The sequence below is a fragment of the Patella vulgata genome, chromosome 3, assembly GCF_932274485.2.
Source record: "Patella vulgata chromosome 3, xgPatVulg1.2, whole genome shotgun sequence".
Lineage (NCBI taxonomy): Eukaryota > Metazoa > Mollusca > Gastropoda > Patellidae > Patella > Patella vulgata.
In genome coordinates this window covers 84,915,684-84,936,347 of record NC_065881.2, presented here as the reverse complement: position 1 = coordinate 84,936,347, position 20,664 = coordinate 84,915,684, and the positions used below count along the sequence as shown (strand labels likewise).

At 38.3% G+C, this 20,664-nt stretch overlaps 1 protein-coding gene across 2 annotated transcripts; it reads left to right on the top strand.

Moving 5' to 3' along the window:
* Positions 1 to 556: 556 nt before the first annotated feature.
* Positions 557 to 19,167, top strand: LOC126816475 (aquaporin-5). 2 transcript variants are annotated; one of them, XM_050543092.1, is made up of 4 exons: positions 557 to 700; positions 3,125 to 3,649; positions 10,148 to 10,228; positions 17,135 to 19,167. In XM_050543092.1, exons 1-4 carry the CDS (start codon positions 680 to 682, stop codon positions 17,405 to 17,407), a joined length of 900 nt encoding a protein of 299 aa, XP_050399049.1. In that variant the 5' UTR covers positions 557 to 679; the 3' UTR covers positions 17,408 to 19,167. The 2 variants fall into 2 exon arrangements, with proteins under 2 accessions (XP_050399049.1, XP_050399050.1); XM_050543093.2 differs by lacking the exon at positions 557 to 700 and adding an exon at positions 2,628 to 2,786.
* The last annotated feature ends 1,497 nt before the right edge of the window (positions 19,168 to 20,664 follow it).

The window sequence follows — 20,664 nt, the reverse complement described above, 5'->3', positions numbered from 1 at the left end:
TCTGTTTAATACGGGAGGCGGTGGCGAACGGTTAGCGCGTGTGGGTTGAATCATAAGGTTTCGATTCCCCGGTAGAGTCACCTGTCCAATCTCGTGGGTTTTCTCCGGGTCCTCCCACTGCTAAAGACCCCTAAGCGGCGCGAGCGAATTAATGAAATAGAATTGAACCTAGTTTGTGTCGAGAGGACGTTAAACCCCATCTCTCTCTCTTTCTCTCTCTCTCTCTCTCTCTGTTTAGTTCCTGGTATGGTATGTTCCATGAAAGATAAAAGTCGTAGCTAAAACAGATCGTAGAAGTAATTTGATTGATCAGATTATACCCAACATCCGTACTAAAATTCAACCACCATTAAATGGCTCCGTCAACCAGAAGGTCAGAAGGCAACTAGATTATTTAAATCATAGCTCGGATTACATGCTGGCGGAAAGGACAATTTCAGCCAGAGGAAAATATGACAAGAATTCGGCCATTGTTAAAGCCATTAATTATTCCATTGTTTATACAAACATGGAATACTCTCTGGGATGTCATAGGTCAAAGTTGAACGGCTTACTACGATAGCGTGCTCTCAGAACAAGTGCCGTTCCTCTCAGCCAATGAGAACAAGGAAGCAAGTTTAAAATCGTCACCCCTCTACAACCCAGCGTATTAAGACGGCGTGGCTCACTCTACGAAGGCATGACGAACGCAATCATGAAGGTTAGTAAGAATTGGTTTTCTGTTTTTAAAAAAAAAAAAATTCTGAAACTTTTTATATAACATCACCCGCAAATGTTAATGGAAAAGATAATGAAGTCTTTGAAATATTTGAAACTCAATTTGACAATTTTAATGAGAATTTAGTGATGGTAATGAAGTAGTTATTGGTTTTACATACCGTGGGAAAACTTTTTACTATGTGTAGTAGTAGACTTGGTTGTACGGCATTGGCAACAGACATAAATATCTGGCCGCATATTCTATAAATATTATTCCTTTAATTTGTCTAAAATCGAAAAATAACACGACTCTTTTCTTTTAAAGACCATTCTGAATTTGTAAAATGGGGGTAATCTCGTTTAATTATTTTTATGCTTTATGTTGAAGAATGCGTTTTACGTATAAACAGAAGTTTCCAGCACATTATGGGGTGTTCGTTTGGGCTTTTTTTTGGGGTATATTCTTCATAAATGTCCCGTTCATTTTAATAACATCTTAGGAATTGTCTTTTTAACGCAATATTTCGGTAATTTTGTGGCAACCAATATGTTACTAGTTTTTTTGTTTCTGTTGTAACGTGCCTAATGCGAGGTTGGGGAATTTATCCTGGGGCTCGTTTTCTACACCAACCGAAACGATTAGACATACTTTCCTTGTCAGCTGTGGTAACGTGTGCGAGGTATTGTAATTTGTCATGGAGTTTCTTTTTCCATACCATCTGAAGGACTATGCACACTTTCAGCATTTGTTTTTGTTTCTACTATGGTAACGTGTGTCATGCCATTCAGAGTAATTGTTCATTGAGCTTTTTTTTTATCTCATCCGAACGACGAACGAATCGGCACACCTGCCTCGTAAGCGCTACAGAGGCCACATCTGAAAGATCGGCTTGGAAAATTCAGATTGTTCTTGTTTGACCCACACCAGGGTTTGAACCCTGATCGCTCGACTACGCGGGCATTGCACAAGGAACTAAAACAAATCCTTATTTTTATTTAACTAAAAAACGAAATTACACTTTCTATTCTGTTCAAAAATAATAATTACGATTTATTACTCATGTAAAAATAGGATACATCAATTAAAAGTTAACTTCCGCCATTCAAATCCACTTCCTGAAAAAATTATCCATTTGACGTTGTTACGGAATATTTTCTGTGCCACTTGAACCATTGCATAGTTTTTCATTGGTGTCATTTTCACCTCTCAAGTGTTGTGGTATATTTTTGGTTTAAAGTCCCGGATTTTTAAATGGCCCAACCTCGAGTCTTGATTTCCACTAGATATTAAGAAAGTGAAATGTTTAAAGGGCCCATCCCGATAATATTTTGGAGAATAAAACTGCTTAACTTTGTGTTAAAACCCCTTAAAATCCTTTACCTTAGGGTCGGGCAACTGACTCAATATATGTGATACGTTGTCAAATAACTTAAACCCACCAGTCTTCATCTGGAAATGGATATCCGTGTCTCAAGCTGTATTATGCGGTGTCTGGATAAAACCAGACTTTTATTTTATGAAAATAATGTGTAGGTGCAATTTACCTTTCGTTATCAAGTACAGCACGTGGGTCATTCACTGTATAGACCTCTAAAGGAACGGGAATCGATTATCAGGTCACCCAACGAAAAACTTGACCCGAAATTTTAAAAAGGTTACGTGTCCGGATAAGCAGATTTGACGTTCACATCCAAACGACTCAATATTTTGAGCTGAAATTTTGAGACAAAGTAAATACACTATATTTTGGCGCTTAAATTTCATACGTACTCTGACTTTTATTTATGGGACTCTCTTTAATTCGGGATAGTCCCTTTAAAACATTGTTAGATATTGTGTTTAACTATGATTGGTCTGAATTAGTTTTACCCTGAGAAATTATTATGTAAACGACCATTCACGCGCCTTAATCGGACTTCCGTCTTCATTAGCCCATTTCGTTGCAGAACAGTAGGACGTTATACCTCATTTCATTTCATTTTAATCGGACTTCACGCAAGGGAAACAGTCTATTGGAATAGATCACGGTTTCGATAGGAAATATTGTTGTGTAGTGTTGGAAACAAGAATGAATCGCTTTTGGAAGGTAAAATTTTAGCAGTTTTCTTTTTGTTCATCTACTTGTTTGAAAGGTATAAGCAACATGGTTCGGTCTATTTGATAAGGCCAACTTCAAGTTTGGTCAAAGGTCACGAGATGTAAACAGGGTTAACGCTAATCCCAACCCTAAATCCTTACCTACAATCTCACCCAAATTCTTAACCCTAACCTCCAATCTCACCAACTATCACGTGCCCTAACCTTATTTACATCTCTGCGACTTTGACAAAAATTGAGCTGACCTTAACAAATAGATTTAGCCGAGAAAAATTGTCGTTTTAGTGGAATTCTGATTTTTTACTTTGATTTTGTTTTCTTTTGTAGGAGAATATTGAAGATTTGCTCAGTCCCAATTTGTGGCGTTCTCTGGCTGCAGAGACGTTTGGGACCCTGGTCATCGTCTTGTTGGGATGTGGAACCTACACTGGTGCTGTCCCGTCTGTTATCCAAGTGTCCCTGACCTTCGGTTTAACCGTGGCAACCGTCGTATGGGTGTTTAGACACATCAGCGGTGGACACATGAACCCGGCCGTCACCCTGGCGAAACTGGTCACAAGACGAGTCAGCATCGTTCGAGGTGTCCTCTACATCATTGCCCAATGTCTGGGTGGCGTTCTTGGTGCTGGAATCCTGTTCGGTCTGACCCCGGACACCCAGCGACTGGATCTTGGTGCTACAGCCATGTTGAGAAGGGGTGTGACGTCACCTCAAGGTTTTGGAGTTGAGCTGTTGGTAACGTTTGTCGTAGTGTTGGCTGTTTTTGCTTCTGATGATACCAAAAGAAGAGATTTACGTGGTTCCGCACCTCTGACTATCGGTCTGGCTGTCGTCGTTTGTCATCTTTTTGCTGTAAGTATTGCCTTTGATCTTCTTGTGCTGGGGATCGTACACGAGAAAGTATATGGTTACTCTAAAAAAAATTCCGATAGCACTTTTCACATGGACAGGTCGCACAGCTAATTAATTCTGGTGTGTATAAAGATTATAGATGGTTCCAGGTGTTCTACAAAGAGTATGCATACACTGACTCGTGTACGACACACGGCATTAATTATATTATATCAATCTGGTTAAAACACAGATCCTATTTCGTTTCGTTTTTATAGTTCAAAATTTCGTTTTACTTGTCTTTACTACACTCATGTAGTGTAGGCATTCGGCAAACCTCGACAGATTCTACGTATCTAATCTCGGCTGTATGACCATTCCGACATATTTGAACTATTTTAAAGATTCCGAATGAAAAATGGCTGCCCCCATGGAGATTTCTGTGGAGAGTGTATCATATCAACAAACGTCACGTTTGGCATTGGGTTTGGGGAATTACCAGGGAATTTTATCAAACCAGCAGCCTTGAGACAATATCTCTGCTCATTTAGGTATATACACTCTACAAAAGACGCAATTTGGGACTTTTTTGTAAAAGCGACACGTTTTCCTGTTTAAAGTAAACCGACAGCCGCATCGCAAATGTATGGGCGTAGGTACATATCACTTACTGTCATACAGCCGAGATTAGATGTAGGGTAACGGAATCTGTCGAGATTTGCCGAGTGGTAGTGTAGGCCATCGAAAGTATAAAATAACGAAACGAAAAATAGATCTGTATTACAATCAGATTGATATATATACTAGCAACTGAATGAATAGTTTGTCATGTAGGATTATTATTTTCAGGGAAGTGCAACAATCCTGGGTTAGGGTAGTATTTATGACTGTCGTTTCTCTGTTTGTTTGGGGTTGGCTTCACTAGGGCTGCCCCTAAAGGCATCTCGAGCAGGGGAGCGAGACATCGGTCGGCTGGTTTACTATGGGTGAAAGGGTTCAATAGAGGGAGAGTTCAATTTGCTCTTGCAGGGCTTGACGGAGTTAACTGGTTAACTAGTTACAGAAAAATTAACTAGTTAAACGTTTTTTTAACCAGTTAAAGTTTTAACAAGGAAGTCTAGCTCATTGTCGGTTAAACATACATTATACAAGAGCTAAATCTGCCTATTGCAGATCTTTCTTTAGGCCTGAAATGTTATCTAAACTATTAATTAGTCATTAATTAACTTATCCAGGCCATAATCAAGTCTCGATGGCATCGGATTTCTCCGATATTAAATAGATTAGAACAGTTCAGCCATATTTTGATTTAAGCTAAAAATGGAGAAGCGAGACTTAGCTTCGAACAACCAGGGCGGTGGTTGAAATTATTGCACACGTCTTGTCAAACCTTCGTTCGCAATAGAGTAATTTGAATAAAATTTTCACATTATTCATGTTACATTATCTATTTTCGAACTATTATAGCAAGAATGGCTAACTCTTTATATAAATCTAACACAATGAATCTTTAATATGTAGACGTATTTGCATATGTGTTTTTGTTCTATTGTAATTTTGACTTTAGTTTTTAACTGGTTAACTGGTTAAGCCAAAATTTTGACTCCGCCCAACTCTGTACTCGTGTATTTGGAAGATGAATTTTAAAATAATTTATCATTGTTTTGTATTTGTAAGTCAGTTTGTTTTGTCGCTATCTCAATCAACTTCATACATATTTATATTGGCACGAGAACACACAACAGTACAAAAACTGGGCTAATGACGTCATCGGTGTTTATGGTTCGTCATTGCATTACAAAATAAAAGTTATGAATTTTAGATAATTTTATATGCAAATTATATTACCGGCACAGAATCGTCTAATCTGTATTTTGAAAAGATAAACATTGTGTGAAATTACAACGAAGTATTATTCTCCTATCTTAAACATTGACTAAGCAAAATAGGTTATTTTTAGATGCATTTATTATCTCTTAAGCTCAGACGTTATTTGGATGTTTTATGAGATTTATGAACCAAAATTAGAATTCGGGTTTCGATTGAATTATAACATCTTTTACAGATAATACATGATTTTAAAATCGGTCGAATATATTCACAGTCTCATAAAATTTAGGGCGGATTTAATTTGAACGAGTGTTTTCGTGTAATTGTATTTAGGATTGATATTTTAGACGTTTTTCCGGAGAAATGAATCAAATACTTGAGACTGGGAAGTGATGAAGCAAACATCAAAACGAGGGAGGTCGAGTGGCTGGGAGGCCCAACATGCTTGTTGTAGATATGACATGTCATATATGCAAGTGATGGGTTCTACCCCAGGTCTTTACGTGGTAACGACAGGGCCATGGGCATGGCAAGAAAAACAGTCTAATCGTTCGGATGGATCGAGAACCGAGGTCCCGTGTACACATTGGCGTGCACGTTAAAGATCCCTTGGCAGATGGAATTCCGCTGTCCGGACAAAATTTCCCTCATAGCACACTGTATGGTGTAAGCATGTCTTCATTAGCCCAGTCGGAGCAGAACAGTAGGACGTTAGGCCCCATTTCATTTCTCCCTCTGGCGAGGAATAATTGTACCTCTGTAAAAACAAAACAAAAAAAAGCGGCCTTTCCCAAATTATATTCAAATTTAGATGGTAATTTGTTTAGCATTTTGTTTGGCGGTGATCTATAAAAATACTCAAAACGTTTTGACCTTTGAATTTGACCTCTCCATTATTTAGCTAATATATATTTGCATATAGCGGATGATTTACTACAGATTGTGTTTCATATATACAAGGAGGGGATTAATATACCGCACCCGATCCACAAGGAATAAATTAAACATACATTATGCAAGAGCTAAATCTGCCTATTGCAGGTCTTTCTTTAGGCCTGAAATGCTATCTAAATTATTAATTAGACATTAATTAACTTATCCAGACCATAATCAACTCTCGATAGCATTGCTAGCCTGTGATATTTACTGGATTATGATCCCATTTGCTGCTCGATTTCCATTCATAATTTAATCATGAAATGGATGATCGAGACTATGCTTTTTATCGTACAGACTTTAGTAATGATGATAGAGATTATCCCGAAAATTCAATCTGTAAATTCTCGGTTCATAGTGGATCAATTTGATTGAAATTTTCAGCAAATTGCCTTTACATTATCTAGTTTTTAACTATTAACTATTCCAGTGTAAAGGCCCTTGTTTCAGTTTGATGAATTTTGTGAACTCTCAAAAGACGAAAATTATAATCTGATCTGTATCAATTTGTCTTGTAAATGCCCCCAATTACCTACAAAATAATAAATATGCGACAACCCTTGTCGACCGTCCGAATAATTTAGCTGCCGTGGGCGTATCTTTCGTTGCCTGGCAAACATATCTTTTAAATTTATAAACCACCATGTATCGAATTTCTTCCCATCACAGGTGTAATTATAGATGTTTTACTGTAATAACCAAATCATTGCTTTAAATATAAACAATTTAGATGGTTGTGAGGTTATCGTATTTAAATTATATGCCGTCGTTCTCACGGGACGCGGTGGTTTTTACCACATTGTATCTGTATTGTACAGCGGTTTAATGACGTGGAATCTCCCACAAACTGAAATGAAATGAAATGAAATGGAGTTTAAAGTCCTACTGGTCTGCTCCAAAACTGGGCTAATGAAGACGGACATACGCCATAAAGTGTGCTATGAGGGAAATTTTGCCCGGGCAGCGGCACTATCGCCTACTCTTATGTCAAATTCCAAATGCCAAGGGATCTTTTACGGGCATTCTAATGTATACACGGGACCTCGGTTTTTCGTCTCATCCGAATGACTAAACTAGAGTTTAACGTCTTATGTATGTTTATGTTTCTGCGCCATGTATTGTGCAAGGAGAGGAAGTGGGTGTTTGGGGGGGGGGGGGCTTGCCTTTCCGGATTTTCCGACGTGCGGAGGACCTGACAAGGACAGCTGTCTAGTCGTCCGGATGGGACGAAAAACCGAGTTCCCGTGTATACATTGACGTGCACGATAAAGATTTTTTTTTGGATGTAGGAATTCGATATAAGAGCAGGCCATAGTGCCGCTGCCCGGGAAAAATTCCCCTCCCCTCTTAGCACACTGTATGGCGTATGCACGTCTTCATTAGCCGAGCATAGGAGCAGAATAGTGGGACGTTAAACCCCATTTCATTTCCTTCGTTGTGTAAACCACTTGTTAATAAGAGCTTTTGAAACACAAGAAAACAGTTCACATCAAAGTTAGTAGAAGGACCTGGGAATAAAACGGCGACAAGTCAAGTGATTTATCACCAGCTGAAAAACTTTATTTGGGAAGTTAAATGTAACGTGACGTCTTAATGCATCACGAGCTGTAACGTATGCCGGTCTACTTCTCGTCTCGTGCTGTCGCTACACATTTCGCTAACATCATCAATTCCAGAAGGGTGATAATAGTTTTGAAATTATGGAAGATTAGATAAAGAATTGACAGTTCTAGCTATAATAGTTAAAAATAGATAACGTAAATAGAATATGCTGACAATTTCAGTCAAATTGCCCCACTCTAATCGAGATTTTAGATTTTCAATTTTGGGCTAGCCTCGATCACCATTACAGAAGTCGGTACGATAAAAACAAAGTCTCGATTATCCACTTCTACGTTTAATTATTTTTAAAAAAATGTATTCCAAGCTGCTAAATATCACAGGTTAGCAATGGCAACAGAATTGATTATGGTCAGTATAAGTTAATTAATAATTTAGATACCATTTCAGGCCTAAAGAAAGACCTGCAATAGGCAGATTTAGCTCTTGTACAATGTATGTTTAAGCTAGTTGACGGACATTTTAAGTCCTAAATCGACGATTTTAGTCGAAAACACCAGGTGAAACGGAGTAGAAACGCATTACAAAACAGCATACTAATTTTTGGGTATGGCGGTCATTTAGGGCAGAGATCTATTCTCGACTCTCGAGGAACGAAGCAGATGGATCTATGTGTGCCGAATGAAATTCAGTGCCGCGGGAAAGATGCGCGCTAAGATGAGAACTGCCCTACTTGGTGTCAGTGTACTTCAACGATGCCTCTTAAACAATTTTATAAAGAAACAAAAGTTCACCCTCGAGCCCCATCTCTTGATTGCACCTTTATTAATCTAGCCCCCAAAGGTCTTGATCTACTTTATATCATCATAACCCTTAAATTGAAAGCAAACATGTTGTCAAATTCGGGTACATTTGGACAGTTTCTGGTGTATCCTCGTCACTGGCATGGCGTGGCGTGTTTTAAGTTATTCCACTTTTCAAATTCCTTTCGCTAGTTGGCCTTGAGACATTCCACAAGTAGCGTCTTTTCTTGGCTGTCGAGAAGATTGCGAGAGCTGATACGGTGACCTCAGGGGAATGGATATCAAAACTCCAGCATGTGTCTGCCAGCTTGCCACGGCTGTCATGTTCCGAGTTGACGGACGGAGTACATGGCGTCGCTGATAGCCTCTATTGACAGGTGCCGTGTGTAATGAATTAAACATACTTTGAAATGTTTGAACAAATAACAAATTAACCCTCCCTCCCCGCGAGCAGGGGTCAAAGAGAAAAATTAGTGTTTAATTCCCTTCGTTATCAGGTGTCCGAGAGATAAAATTTATTAATGCGATTATTGACGGAGCGCTGCCATGTTTTACACCCCCGTTGACAGATTCGTTGGCAATCAAAACAATAAGCAAATTATACTCAAAGAGCGAGACTACATGACACCCATTGCGCTTGGCTGCAAAGTTATATTTCGTTTCAGAAACATGAGCCGAACTTTTTATTATAAAAATAAAATAATTTAGGTCAGAAAAATAATCGTCCAATTACTGTTTGAAAAGACTCGACTCGGCTGTTTTAGTTTTTCTTTAATAAATATATATATAAAAAAAAATTGGTTTTAAAATTGTGTGGTCTAGATTTTGTAGGCGCGGTTGAAATTGAATAACGCGGTCTAAATACAAAAGCTTTTGTGCTTAGACTTCTCTGAAAACATAAAAAAAAAATATATCTTGAAATGTATCACGACTGAGCTATCTAGATGCTTGCTTTGCTCTTCAAACAGAATTTCTAGACTGCCATAAGTGTAGAAAAAATAATAAACACCAGATTAAAGAGTAAAATATTATCTTTATTTTTTTTATATTTTTTAGTACAAGTTGTTACTGTTCTTTTTGTAAATCCAGAGTTTAGAATATATTTTTAAAAAGCCATGCTGAGATTTAAATTAATGATCTCGCTCTATGGAGGACATGTTTCTTTTAATATAAAGAAGGCAGTCATACCGTCTTAAATTCTTCATATAAGGTTGTTATCTGACGTACATAAAAAAAAATAAAGAATTGGAATTCGAAGAAGAGCAGGTGGTTGGTGAAGAGGACGTTAAACCCTATTTCATTTCATTCTTATAACAGTCGATAACACTTCTCTTCTAATAAATTGTGTTGTATTTTTATAGTGAATATGTTTTCATTTTCCTACTTTCAGTTTCCCTACACACGATGTGGTCTGAATCCTGCTAGAAGTTTCGGTCCTTCTCTCGTTATGGGAATCTGGCAAAATCATTGGGTAAGTCTATTTTTAGTTTGGTTTATTTTAAATTGGTAATTATATAATTTCGGTTTGGAACACAGTTCCAGAAAATGTTTCTGGAAATTGTCTGTTTTGGTATTAGAATCATAATTCCACAGGGCTATAGTGGAATGATGCCATCTTGCTTGTTCAATCTTTTACAAACAGATTTAGTCCAGTCTGATTAAAATACAGATCTATATTTCGTTTCGATTTTTTTTTATACTTTCCACTACATGCATGAAGATCTGAAAAGTTGTATTCGAAGGTCGTGTCAGAGGTCGTACGAGCGGCTAATGGCCATATGACGTCAGACATTGATTAATCAATCCGCTTTGACGTTTTTAGTGGTTTACCCACAGTTCCGTGCATAGCACGCTAAGAAGTCGCCGTAACAGACCGCTCCATTGGCTAATCCCTCAAATCAACCAAACCGCCGGGAATATAACAACTCTTCCAGATCATAGTGTAGAAAAGACAAGTAAAACGAAATTTTAAACTATAAAAAACGAAACGAAATAGGATCTGTGTTTTAACCAGATTGGATTTGGTCGAACATTAAAAATAAAAGAAGAAAAAATATCTCTCTGTAAACGAAGTTTGCGCTGAAACTGTTTATAACTACCCCCCCCCCCCCCGTCATTTATTTTATACCCCACCCCTATCTTCACCCTTGACCCCTGAATACCTGTCCCTGGCTCTATTCAATGATAAGTTTCTATGTTACCATGGAATCTGTTATAACCATTGCAAAACATAAATTTCTTCATATTAAAAACATATGCTTTGTGAATTCAAGGAATTCGACTGTAAAAATGTTTTGTCAGAACATACCATCGAAACAGGCTTCTTGAAATATTCGGGTTTTTTTGTTCTCTCAGTACTGGGGATATTAAATATTTCTTTTAAAGATTCAGTACGCTAGAGTAAATGTCAAATATATTGTTAATACAATATACTACTCAGTGTGAAGTACTCTTTAACCAAAACGGGGGGTTGGATGCCCATGGAGTCAAGTGGCGTGGTTTCGATTCCCCGCTTGTACGTGACAAGGAGTAGGGACGCCTGTACAACCTCGTCAGTTTTCAGCGTGCCCTCCGGATTTCTCCCACTGCTAAAGATCCCAACGCGCAAGCGAATTATTGAAATAAAATTGAACCATATGTTAGTCCCGAAATGTTGAATATACTGTAACTCTGCTATCGTTTCCGTACAAGCCAGTCCATTTTTTGTTGAACTTATGTAGTTAGACCTGCACGACTATAGAATGTCCCACGAGCCAAGAAGAGGAGGGCGAAAGGGGGTGGGGGGAGACCAAACCCGATTCACGCTTGTCAGAGGTGGCACCTGTGGGGACTGAATAGGAAAGTGTACTTAGTTGTTCGGGTGGGGCGTAAGAATTACATATTTTAGGTTACCTCTTTAGTATAAAGCTGAGTATGTGTAAAATAAAGATTTCTCAACCAGACCATGCAACGTTATCAAAGAACCGAAACATTTCTAGTTAATATTACTGGATTCATTTCAAAACCCGAGGAGGGGGTCTGTAGGATATCTTACAACCGATACACGATACAGTTATAGATCAGACTAGAGATATAGGGCGGGGAATAAATGACATCATCATCTTTTAAAAATATATCTAGTAGATAAAATATGTGGTTTAATGGGTTTTAAAGATGTTGGGTGGTGATATTACCACCGTGATAATATATTTTATAATCATAATTCGGATAAATATATTCCGTTATATTTTCATATTGGTTTATCGCTTAAAGGCTCAATACCACTCTTGCTGTAACTGAATAATATGTCCCAATCTTTATTCGGGTCAACAAATTGTACTATTTTACAATATTCCAATTAATTGATGATACAAATTTCATCTTAACACACCTAATTTAAAAAATTAGAAAAATTCAACTAAATGATTTGAAAAGCCTGACGTAAAGCTTTTCAAATGTGACTTGGATTTAAAAATATTTTTGAACCCTCTGGACAAGTAAAATAGGATTTAATGGATAATTTACACAACAGGTAGGACACTAACACATCTAGTACTTAGAATAAGGCTATTTTTTATTTTCTGGAGCTGTCAACCCAGCAAGTGTGTTATTGTCCCTTTAATAGATGCTAACTCGATAAATATAAACATATATGGAGACCCCAAATAAAGTTACAAAATAATTATATAATTTGGAGGAATGTAGTTCTATATGTTTTGGCTTTTTGGGGGGTCAGTCGCCTCTCGCAGACTATCGGTGCCGCCGTCTGTAACCCGAAATTTTTTCAGACATTTCGGGTTCTTCCCCCTTAACATCATCGAGCCCGTACGCATATGTATTTCTGTAGTTACGGACCAAATTTTGTCCTTTTTGCGGCTTCATATTACAGTATATTATAATCCAGATAATCGACGCATTCGTGGGGATTTGGTTTATGTCGGTTATTATGTTAAATTTGAAAGTGTGTCTTTCTGTTTGAAGTTGTAACAGACTAGGTAACCCGACACGAGCTGAAGTAATTAATTACACAATCAAAGGGGAGTTAATTACTTCTGTAATCACTAAAGGTCGGAAGTGAAGTACAACAACTCGCGGTCCTATTTCACAGGTCAGCTTAAAAACGAGAAAATTGCGGCAATTAACCGCCGCCATTTTGTTGATTAATATCAGAGTTGAATTAATGCACTCTGCTGATATAGCAACATTTTCTTCGCGTATCATGAATAATTTATTACTGTTTCTGTATAAACAATATTATCTGCTTTACATGAAACAACCTTCTTGATTTTTGCAATGGAATGGGGTTTAACGTCTCGTCAACACAATGCGTCGATCATTTTGAGACTAACATATATAATACTTCTCATTTCCATGGTTACGTTACGTGTGCAATGCGAGGAGATGATTTTGTCCGGACAGCGCCGATTCTGCCTTTTCTTCTGCGATTCTCACCGGAATCCCACAACTGACCATATATTTGATAGTTGTTGTTTATTTCTTGCAATGTCTAGGTGGTTTGTGTGACAAGGAATAGGTTCGCATGCCTCTCTCTCTCTCCCACCCCTCTCTCTCTCTCTCTCATCAAGGTCACGGGCTGCACACATGGTTAAGGCACGTGATTGCTACCGAGTATTGTGGGTTGGGGCTAGGTATTGGGTTAGGATTAGCGCTAGCCCTGTTTACATCTCGTGACCTTGACGAAATCTGCAGGTGGCCCTAATATTTAGATCTAGCTCGTGCACAACTATAATTTATGGAATGCCATGTATGGCAAAAATGTTCAGATTAATGACCTAATGAACAGCGAACAAGGAAAGCTTTGTTTAACGTTCGCTGTTGAATTCTGTAGGCTGGGTGAAATTAATTTCAAAAGCTTCAAATTGAGTTTTCTGTTGGTGGTCTTCAAATGTCAAGCATGGTTTGATAAAAACCTACACACATTAATCAAAACATGCTAAGCTGTATGAACAATGGCGAGCAAGCATTTACGTTTCAATTTGATGAAGTCTCTGGAAATGTGGCGTATGCACGACTTCATTATCCCGGTCGGGGCTGAAAAGTAGGACGTTTAACCCCATTTCATTTCATATAATAAGGGGGGGGGCGAATGATTAGCATGTGCGCGTTCTATCATAAGGTCTGACATTGAGTCAACTGGTGTGGTTTCGATTCCCCGGTTGTACGTGACAAGGAGTATGATCGCCTGTCCAACCTCGGGGGTTTTCTCCGGGTTCTCCGGTTTCCTCCCACTGCTAAAAACCCCTACGCGCAAGCTAATTATTGAAATAAATCTGAATCACACGTTAGTCCCGAAATGACCTAGTTTGTGTGAAACCCCAGTTCTCCCTATCTGCAATTTCATTTAAATAGAAATAACAGCAAATATGTTTATCTCTTTCCTTCAATACCATAAGACTGGCTAACTGTTTTCTGTTTCTTTTTATGTGGAGGTTGCTAACAAAAAAAACAATTCTTGTACTTTAGATATACATTTCTTTTAAAAATGTTTGTGCAAATATATCTTGTAAAAGAAAAGAAAGAAAAAAAACCTGGAACACTTTCTGAAGTGTCTATCTTTAAATCGTCGTCAAGGTAACGCCTTTAATATGCTCGAATCTAAAGTAAACCCTAAAGGTGAATATTAAGATTGAAATGTAAACAGTCGGTGATTATGAGGAACTCTGTCTGCTAGCTGTTTATGTTTCATGGGCCAGATGGCCATCTTTGTCACGTCTGCAAGATCTCAACGTGCGATAACGTCATTCCAGCGTCACTTTGTTAGCAGGGGAATTGCTACTGTTCTTAATAAGAAGAAGGGTATTAATTTAGTGGTTTGAAGTACTGAAACTACAGACACGAGTTTATCTTTTAATTTGAAACAATGTGCATGTGTCTAAGCTTGATTTCATCCATCAACATGTCATGTAATTTGAAGCGACGCTACCTCCTATTAACAACAGATTTATGCTGACCGAGACGTTCGAGGAATGAAATCGAAGACAAGGATTAAATAAACTATAAAGTCTCAGTGCGATTTTCCGGAACGAAATAAAAGATGCACTCGCTCTTTGTTGTATAAACGGGGGATTCCGGTGCGATTTTAGATAAACAAATTGTCTATGTTCAATTAAGTTCAAATGAGGCGACCTTTTAACTCCAATTTCAAGATAAAAAAAACAACAAAATTTATGGTGCGCTCCCACCGTTTTGTATTCCGTATTATTACCTTCAAAATGAAAATAGATCAGTGTTCGATCCCTGCATTGGCCGAGAAAGTTCATTCAGATTTTCCGGCGTGATTTTCCCTTGTCAGTGATGCAGGATGGAGGGCCTGACAAGGATGGGACGAAAAACCGAGGTCTCGTGTACACATTGGCGTGCACGTAAAAGATCCCTTGGCAGTTGGAATTCGATATAAGAGTAGGCCATAGCGCCGCTGCCCGGGCAAAATTTCCCTCATAGCACACTGTATGGCGTATGCCCGTCTTCATTAGCCCAGGTTAGGAGCAGAACAGTAGAACGTTAAACCCCATTTTATTTCATTTCATTTCTTAACCCCACCTCACTCCTCCCCATAGGCCTACCTATTAACCCCACCCCCGCGACCCATTAACCACGCCTACGGGAACAAAGTTTAGACAATATTAAAGATCATTTAATTGAGACAAGTATCGGTTTATTCTTGTGTAAATACAAGACAGGAATTTGTGGTTTACGGCACGTGCTGTGTGGTATATTTATCATGGTTACCAGACCTTGTATTCAGTAATCTGGATAAACTGGACTTTGTTAATCCTGACCAGCTTGCCCTTTTTCACCTTAAAGTGGCCAAATGGTCTTTTTCGACATTAACTTTCCATTTCATTGAGGGGAGTTGAAATCTTATTACAAAATATAGCTTTTAGCCACTGGAAGGGCAGAATTCCAAAAATATTTTAGTTTTAGTTTTTTGCGAATAAAGACCCAGAATAGATTTATGACGTCACTGACCTCGTGATGCACTTCAAAAAAGACTTGATGATCCTACACATTGTACCATGTCAAGTTTCTTTTTATACGCCCACATTGAAATGCGGTCGTATATTGTCGTCCCCCCCCGTCTGTCTGTCCGTCCGTCCGTCTAGAGGCTAAAGTTAATATCCGATTGACTTTAAATTTATACACAGCGTTTAAGGTCATGAGATTTTTTATGACTTGGAGAGCTAATTATAAATCCATGATATTAAATGTTTTGTATACTAAACCTTAGCATGGGGCAGAACTAAAAACCAAACAAATTCTAATGATTTTCTGATAAATACTTAATGAGTTCTTACTCTTAATCAGATTTTAGTGTATTATAAATGTGTCATTACCGACAATAGAAAAAATATGCGACAACTTTTGTTGACTGTCTGGACGCCTTAGCTGCTGTGGGCGTATGTTTCGTTGCCTGGCAACCTATCTTTATGATAGACGGGATCAGAATTTTCTTTCTATTTACTTGTGGTCCTTTGAATATTTTGAATATTAAAATGATCACCAAGGGATAATTCCATATAAGAAAGTACCGAATTCCACCAGAGCATGTGGAATGTTGTTTTATGATAGGCCAAGAATTCGCTAACCACATTAATTAGATTTTCACATCAAACGATATTTTAAAAAATTAGATATTTATTTTATCTGAAGTTTTATCTGTAGTTAATTGATATTAAGATGTTGTCAGCACCTGTGAGGCTTGAGATAACAGATGGGGTTAATAAGATAAGCTAAAATTAATTTAGTCTGATCTGGGTTCATTCCCGTTAGGCTACACCAGAAAATCGAGTTCTTTATTTAATCCAGACGAGATCTCTGGTTACTCCAATCGAGGTGCATCCCTGTCTACAGCCAGCTCCGCCTGAGATCATATATTCTCGCAGTATGACGTAGATGGATCGCTGGGTGCAGTATGGTCGAGGTGTTGCCCAGGTGGTGACGTATCTATCTATGACAAACTTTGCTAATATATGGTCCCGTCCATCCACGCATTTTCTATTCCATGGGCCGGGCCAGTTTGCTCTCTGTCCTTACCGGAAACAGCCGTATCCCTGGCAACTTGGTTTTATCTCTACTGTTTGCATCAATTTTTCGTCATAGGTCACGAGATGTAAACAGAGCTAGAGCTGATCCCAACCCTAGCCCTAACCCTGGACCTAGCCCCAATGCTTACCTTAAACCTAACCTACAACTCGCCAATAATCACGTGCCCAAACCTTATTTACATCTCAGCGACCTTGACAAAAATTGAGCTGGCCTTAACAAATAGATTTAGCCCTTTCGGAAGCTTTGCAAGTTCGAATTTAAATTGTTATTTTTGAAATCGAATTTTCTAATCTGTAAAATCATTAAAATAGTGTGTTCATTATATTTTCAGGTTTTCTGGATCGGGCCATTAATTGGTGGGGTTGTGGCTGGTGTTTTGTACGAGTTCGTTTTCTCTGCTGGAGCCACCGTCGCGCAGGCTAAAAAATGCCTGTTAAGAAGCAAACCTCACCCCCCACAGGAAGCTGATCAAGAACTTGATGAGGTCAAAGTTGAAATAAACGGTGAAAAGGTTGCAGAGGTCGAGGAAACGCCTGAAATTGTCGAGGCGAAAATTCCCGAAACAAAAATAAACGAAGAAGAAAAAGAAAAACCGAAGGAATAAATTAGAATGTTTATAATAAAACTGTAGGACAATTAATTAATACTTAGATAAAATATATAAAATTTGTCATTTACGGTTAAAAATCCTTAAAACTATAGAATTTTCAATGTTTACAGTTAATCGATTTTTGGGTAAAGTTAATAATCAGCGATCTTAATTATCATGGTATTTTATGAACAATAATTTTATGGGACCTGCGTTTGGTATCTTTTTTTTTTTATCTTTTTGTAAATATATTGTTATTAATGTATTCCTAAGTGTTGATTTTTAAATATGCGTACATCTAGTCAGTCGTCATGGTAACGTTTATTAGTTGTCATGGTTACGTTAGTTAATCACCATGGTTCTATTACTCACCGATACTCATCTTGCGTTTATTTCATACGTCATGATTACATCTTTCTTGTTTCTATGGCAGCGTACACATTGTACAACATAGCATGTTCACCATCTTTCCAAAACAAAACAAAAATAAAATTCATTAAAAGTCTACGCAATGAATGTGATGTGCCTTGCAATCGATTGTTCAAAATGGATTTATTGTAAGATCTTTAACTTTGGGTCAAAGCTTTGTGGCAAGAAAAAAATTATGGCCACGGGTAAAAAAGAATCGACATACAGGAAAAAGTTATCGCCAAACATTGAATATTTTATCGCCAAAATTATATTTTCATCCCAGTTCGCGGAAATGGCGATCGGCAGCATGAGCGTTGTGCATGCAAAGGACAAAAACGTTTTGATACAATATTTTAATCATTCATTTAGTAATTGTTGGGGCTTTTTTCAATAGAATCTGTGTTTTAATCAGATTGGAGTTTTTTTATTTACAATACAATACATATTTTGTTTTAACAATTCGTTTTGTTACGATATTTTTTTTCGCATTATGAAATGCTCGATGACACAAAATGCTCATTAATTATTATGTAGTTGACTTTTATTTTTTGCCTTGTTCAATATTAAAAAAATATATAATTTTACTTATATATAACATTAAAATGTATTTACCTCAAATCGTTTTGCACGTGACTGTGTATGAGCGGCGACCGGGAATCACGTGCCAACTCTATATATACTTACATACATATATATATTTAGTTTTATTAATGCATAGTGTTACGTCACAAATTAGTGTTTAAATGGTTTCAATGTAAACGTATGAAATTCTCATTAGGTACAAGAGAAGTGGTATTGCGTGTTCTAAAAGATATGTATTTATATCCTGCCTCGTGTACAACAGCTGTCATTAGGTACAAGAGAAGTGGTATCAGATGTTCTAAAGGACATGTATATCCTGCCTCATGTACAACACCTGTCATTAGGTACAACACAAACGCACGGAAGAAATGTGTTTAATGATACGTGGTACCAGGTGGTCTAAAAGATATGTATATCCTGCCTCATGTACGACACCCATCGGCCTTTTCGTTGCTTGTGCATTGTATGTCGTTAAGAATGATCGGATGAGTATTTCCGAAAACATCCACGTTGGTTTAAAAAAAATGTCTACAAGCATGCATGCATGATATCAAATGTTTACATTGAACTAGCAAGCATGATATACAATGTTTACAATGGTTATTTATCACTAATGTATGTAATACACGTGCTGTATTGTGTATTTGTAATAATCACTATTATTAGTGCCTGTTTGTATTGTTTTAGTTAAATACACACTTCATATACTCAATGTATGACGTCAGTCTGTATATAATAATATACATTTTAATAATAAAAAAACATCATAAAACGGTAAAAAATGTGTTTATTAATAAAACTTTATCCGAATCGATAGTTGGGGATCGGGGCCCGGTTGTTGGGACGTAAATAAAAATTGTGCCTGATAAGGATTGAATGAAAAATAAAATGAAATGAGGTTTGATCCGACTGGGCTAATGAAGACGGGCATACGCCATACAGTGAGCTATGAGGAAACTTTTGCCTGGCAGCGGCACTATGACCCACTCTTATATCGAATTCCAACGGCCAAGGGATCTTTTACGTGCACGCAAATGTATACACGAGACCTCGGTCCTGCAACTTTCTCAGCCAATGCAGGGATCGAACACGCAATCCCCAGACTAGCCAGCCAGCGGCTTGCCCACCGTGACTCCAAGGAAATGAAATGAAATGAAATGAAATGGGGTTTAATGTCCTACTTTTCTGCTCCTAACCTGGGCTAATGAAGGCGGACATACGCCATACAGTGTGCTATGAGGGAAATTTTGCCCGGGCAGCGGCGCTACGGCCTACTCTTATATCGAATTCCAACTGCCAAGGGATCTTTTACGTGCACGCAAATGTATACACGAGAGCTTGGTTTTTCGTTGTCCTTCCGTCCTACAACTTTCTCGGCCAATGCAGGGATCGAACACGCGATCCCCAGACTAGCGAGCCAGCGGCTTACCCACCGTGACTCCAAGGAATGAATGCATGAAATTAATGGAGTTTTACGTCCCACTGACTCGGCTCTAGTCGGACTAATGAAGACGGGAATACTTCATGCGCAGTTTTCTATGATGAGGGAAATAAAATAATTGCTGAATAATACTGATTATTACAGAATTGATACTATGTCTCGGCTATATGACCTCCTCAAAATGTCTCCGCTATATGACCCCCTGAAATGACGTGGTACGAGGTGTTCTAGAAAAGGTGTAAACATACCCCACCAAATGCACGAAACTCGCGACTGATTACTGCTAATGGGGCGATCGATACCTCGGACACGGATTTCAGAAATTGAATAGAATTCCACAGTGGAAATGAAACAAACTTTGAAGCGTTGGTCCTAAGAAATTCAGTACACGGTTATATTCAATTCGATAAAAGCGAGAGAGAGAGGGGTGGGGACAGTTTAACGTCCACTCAGAGAGAGAGAGAGAGAGAGAGAGAGAGATGGGTTTAACGTCCACTCGACACAAACTAGGTCATTTCGGGACTAACATGGTTTAGTTTTTTATTTCAATAATTCGCTTGCGCGTAGGGGTCTTTAGCAGTGGGAGGAAACCGGGGGACCCGGAGAAAACCCACGAGGTTGGACAGGCGACCCTACTCCTTGTCACGTACAACCGGGGATTCGAAACCACGCCTGTTGACTCAATGACAGGCCTTATGATACAGCACGCACGTGCCATCCACCCCCCCCCCCCACACACACACACACACACACACACACGCGCGCACATTATCAGAGAATGACCGATGAGCACGAATTGTAACTAAGGGGGCGCAACTCTTGCCAAACTTCAAATGGT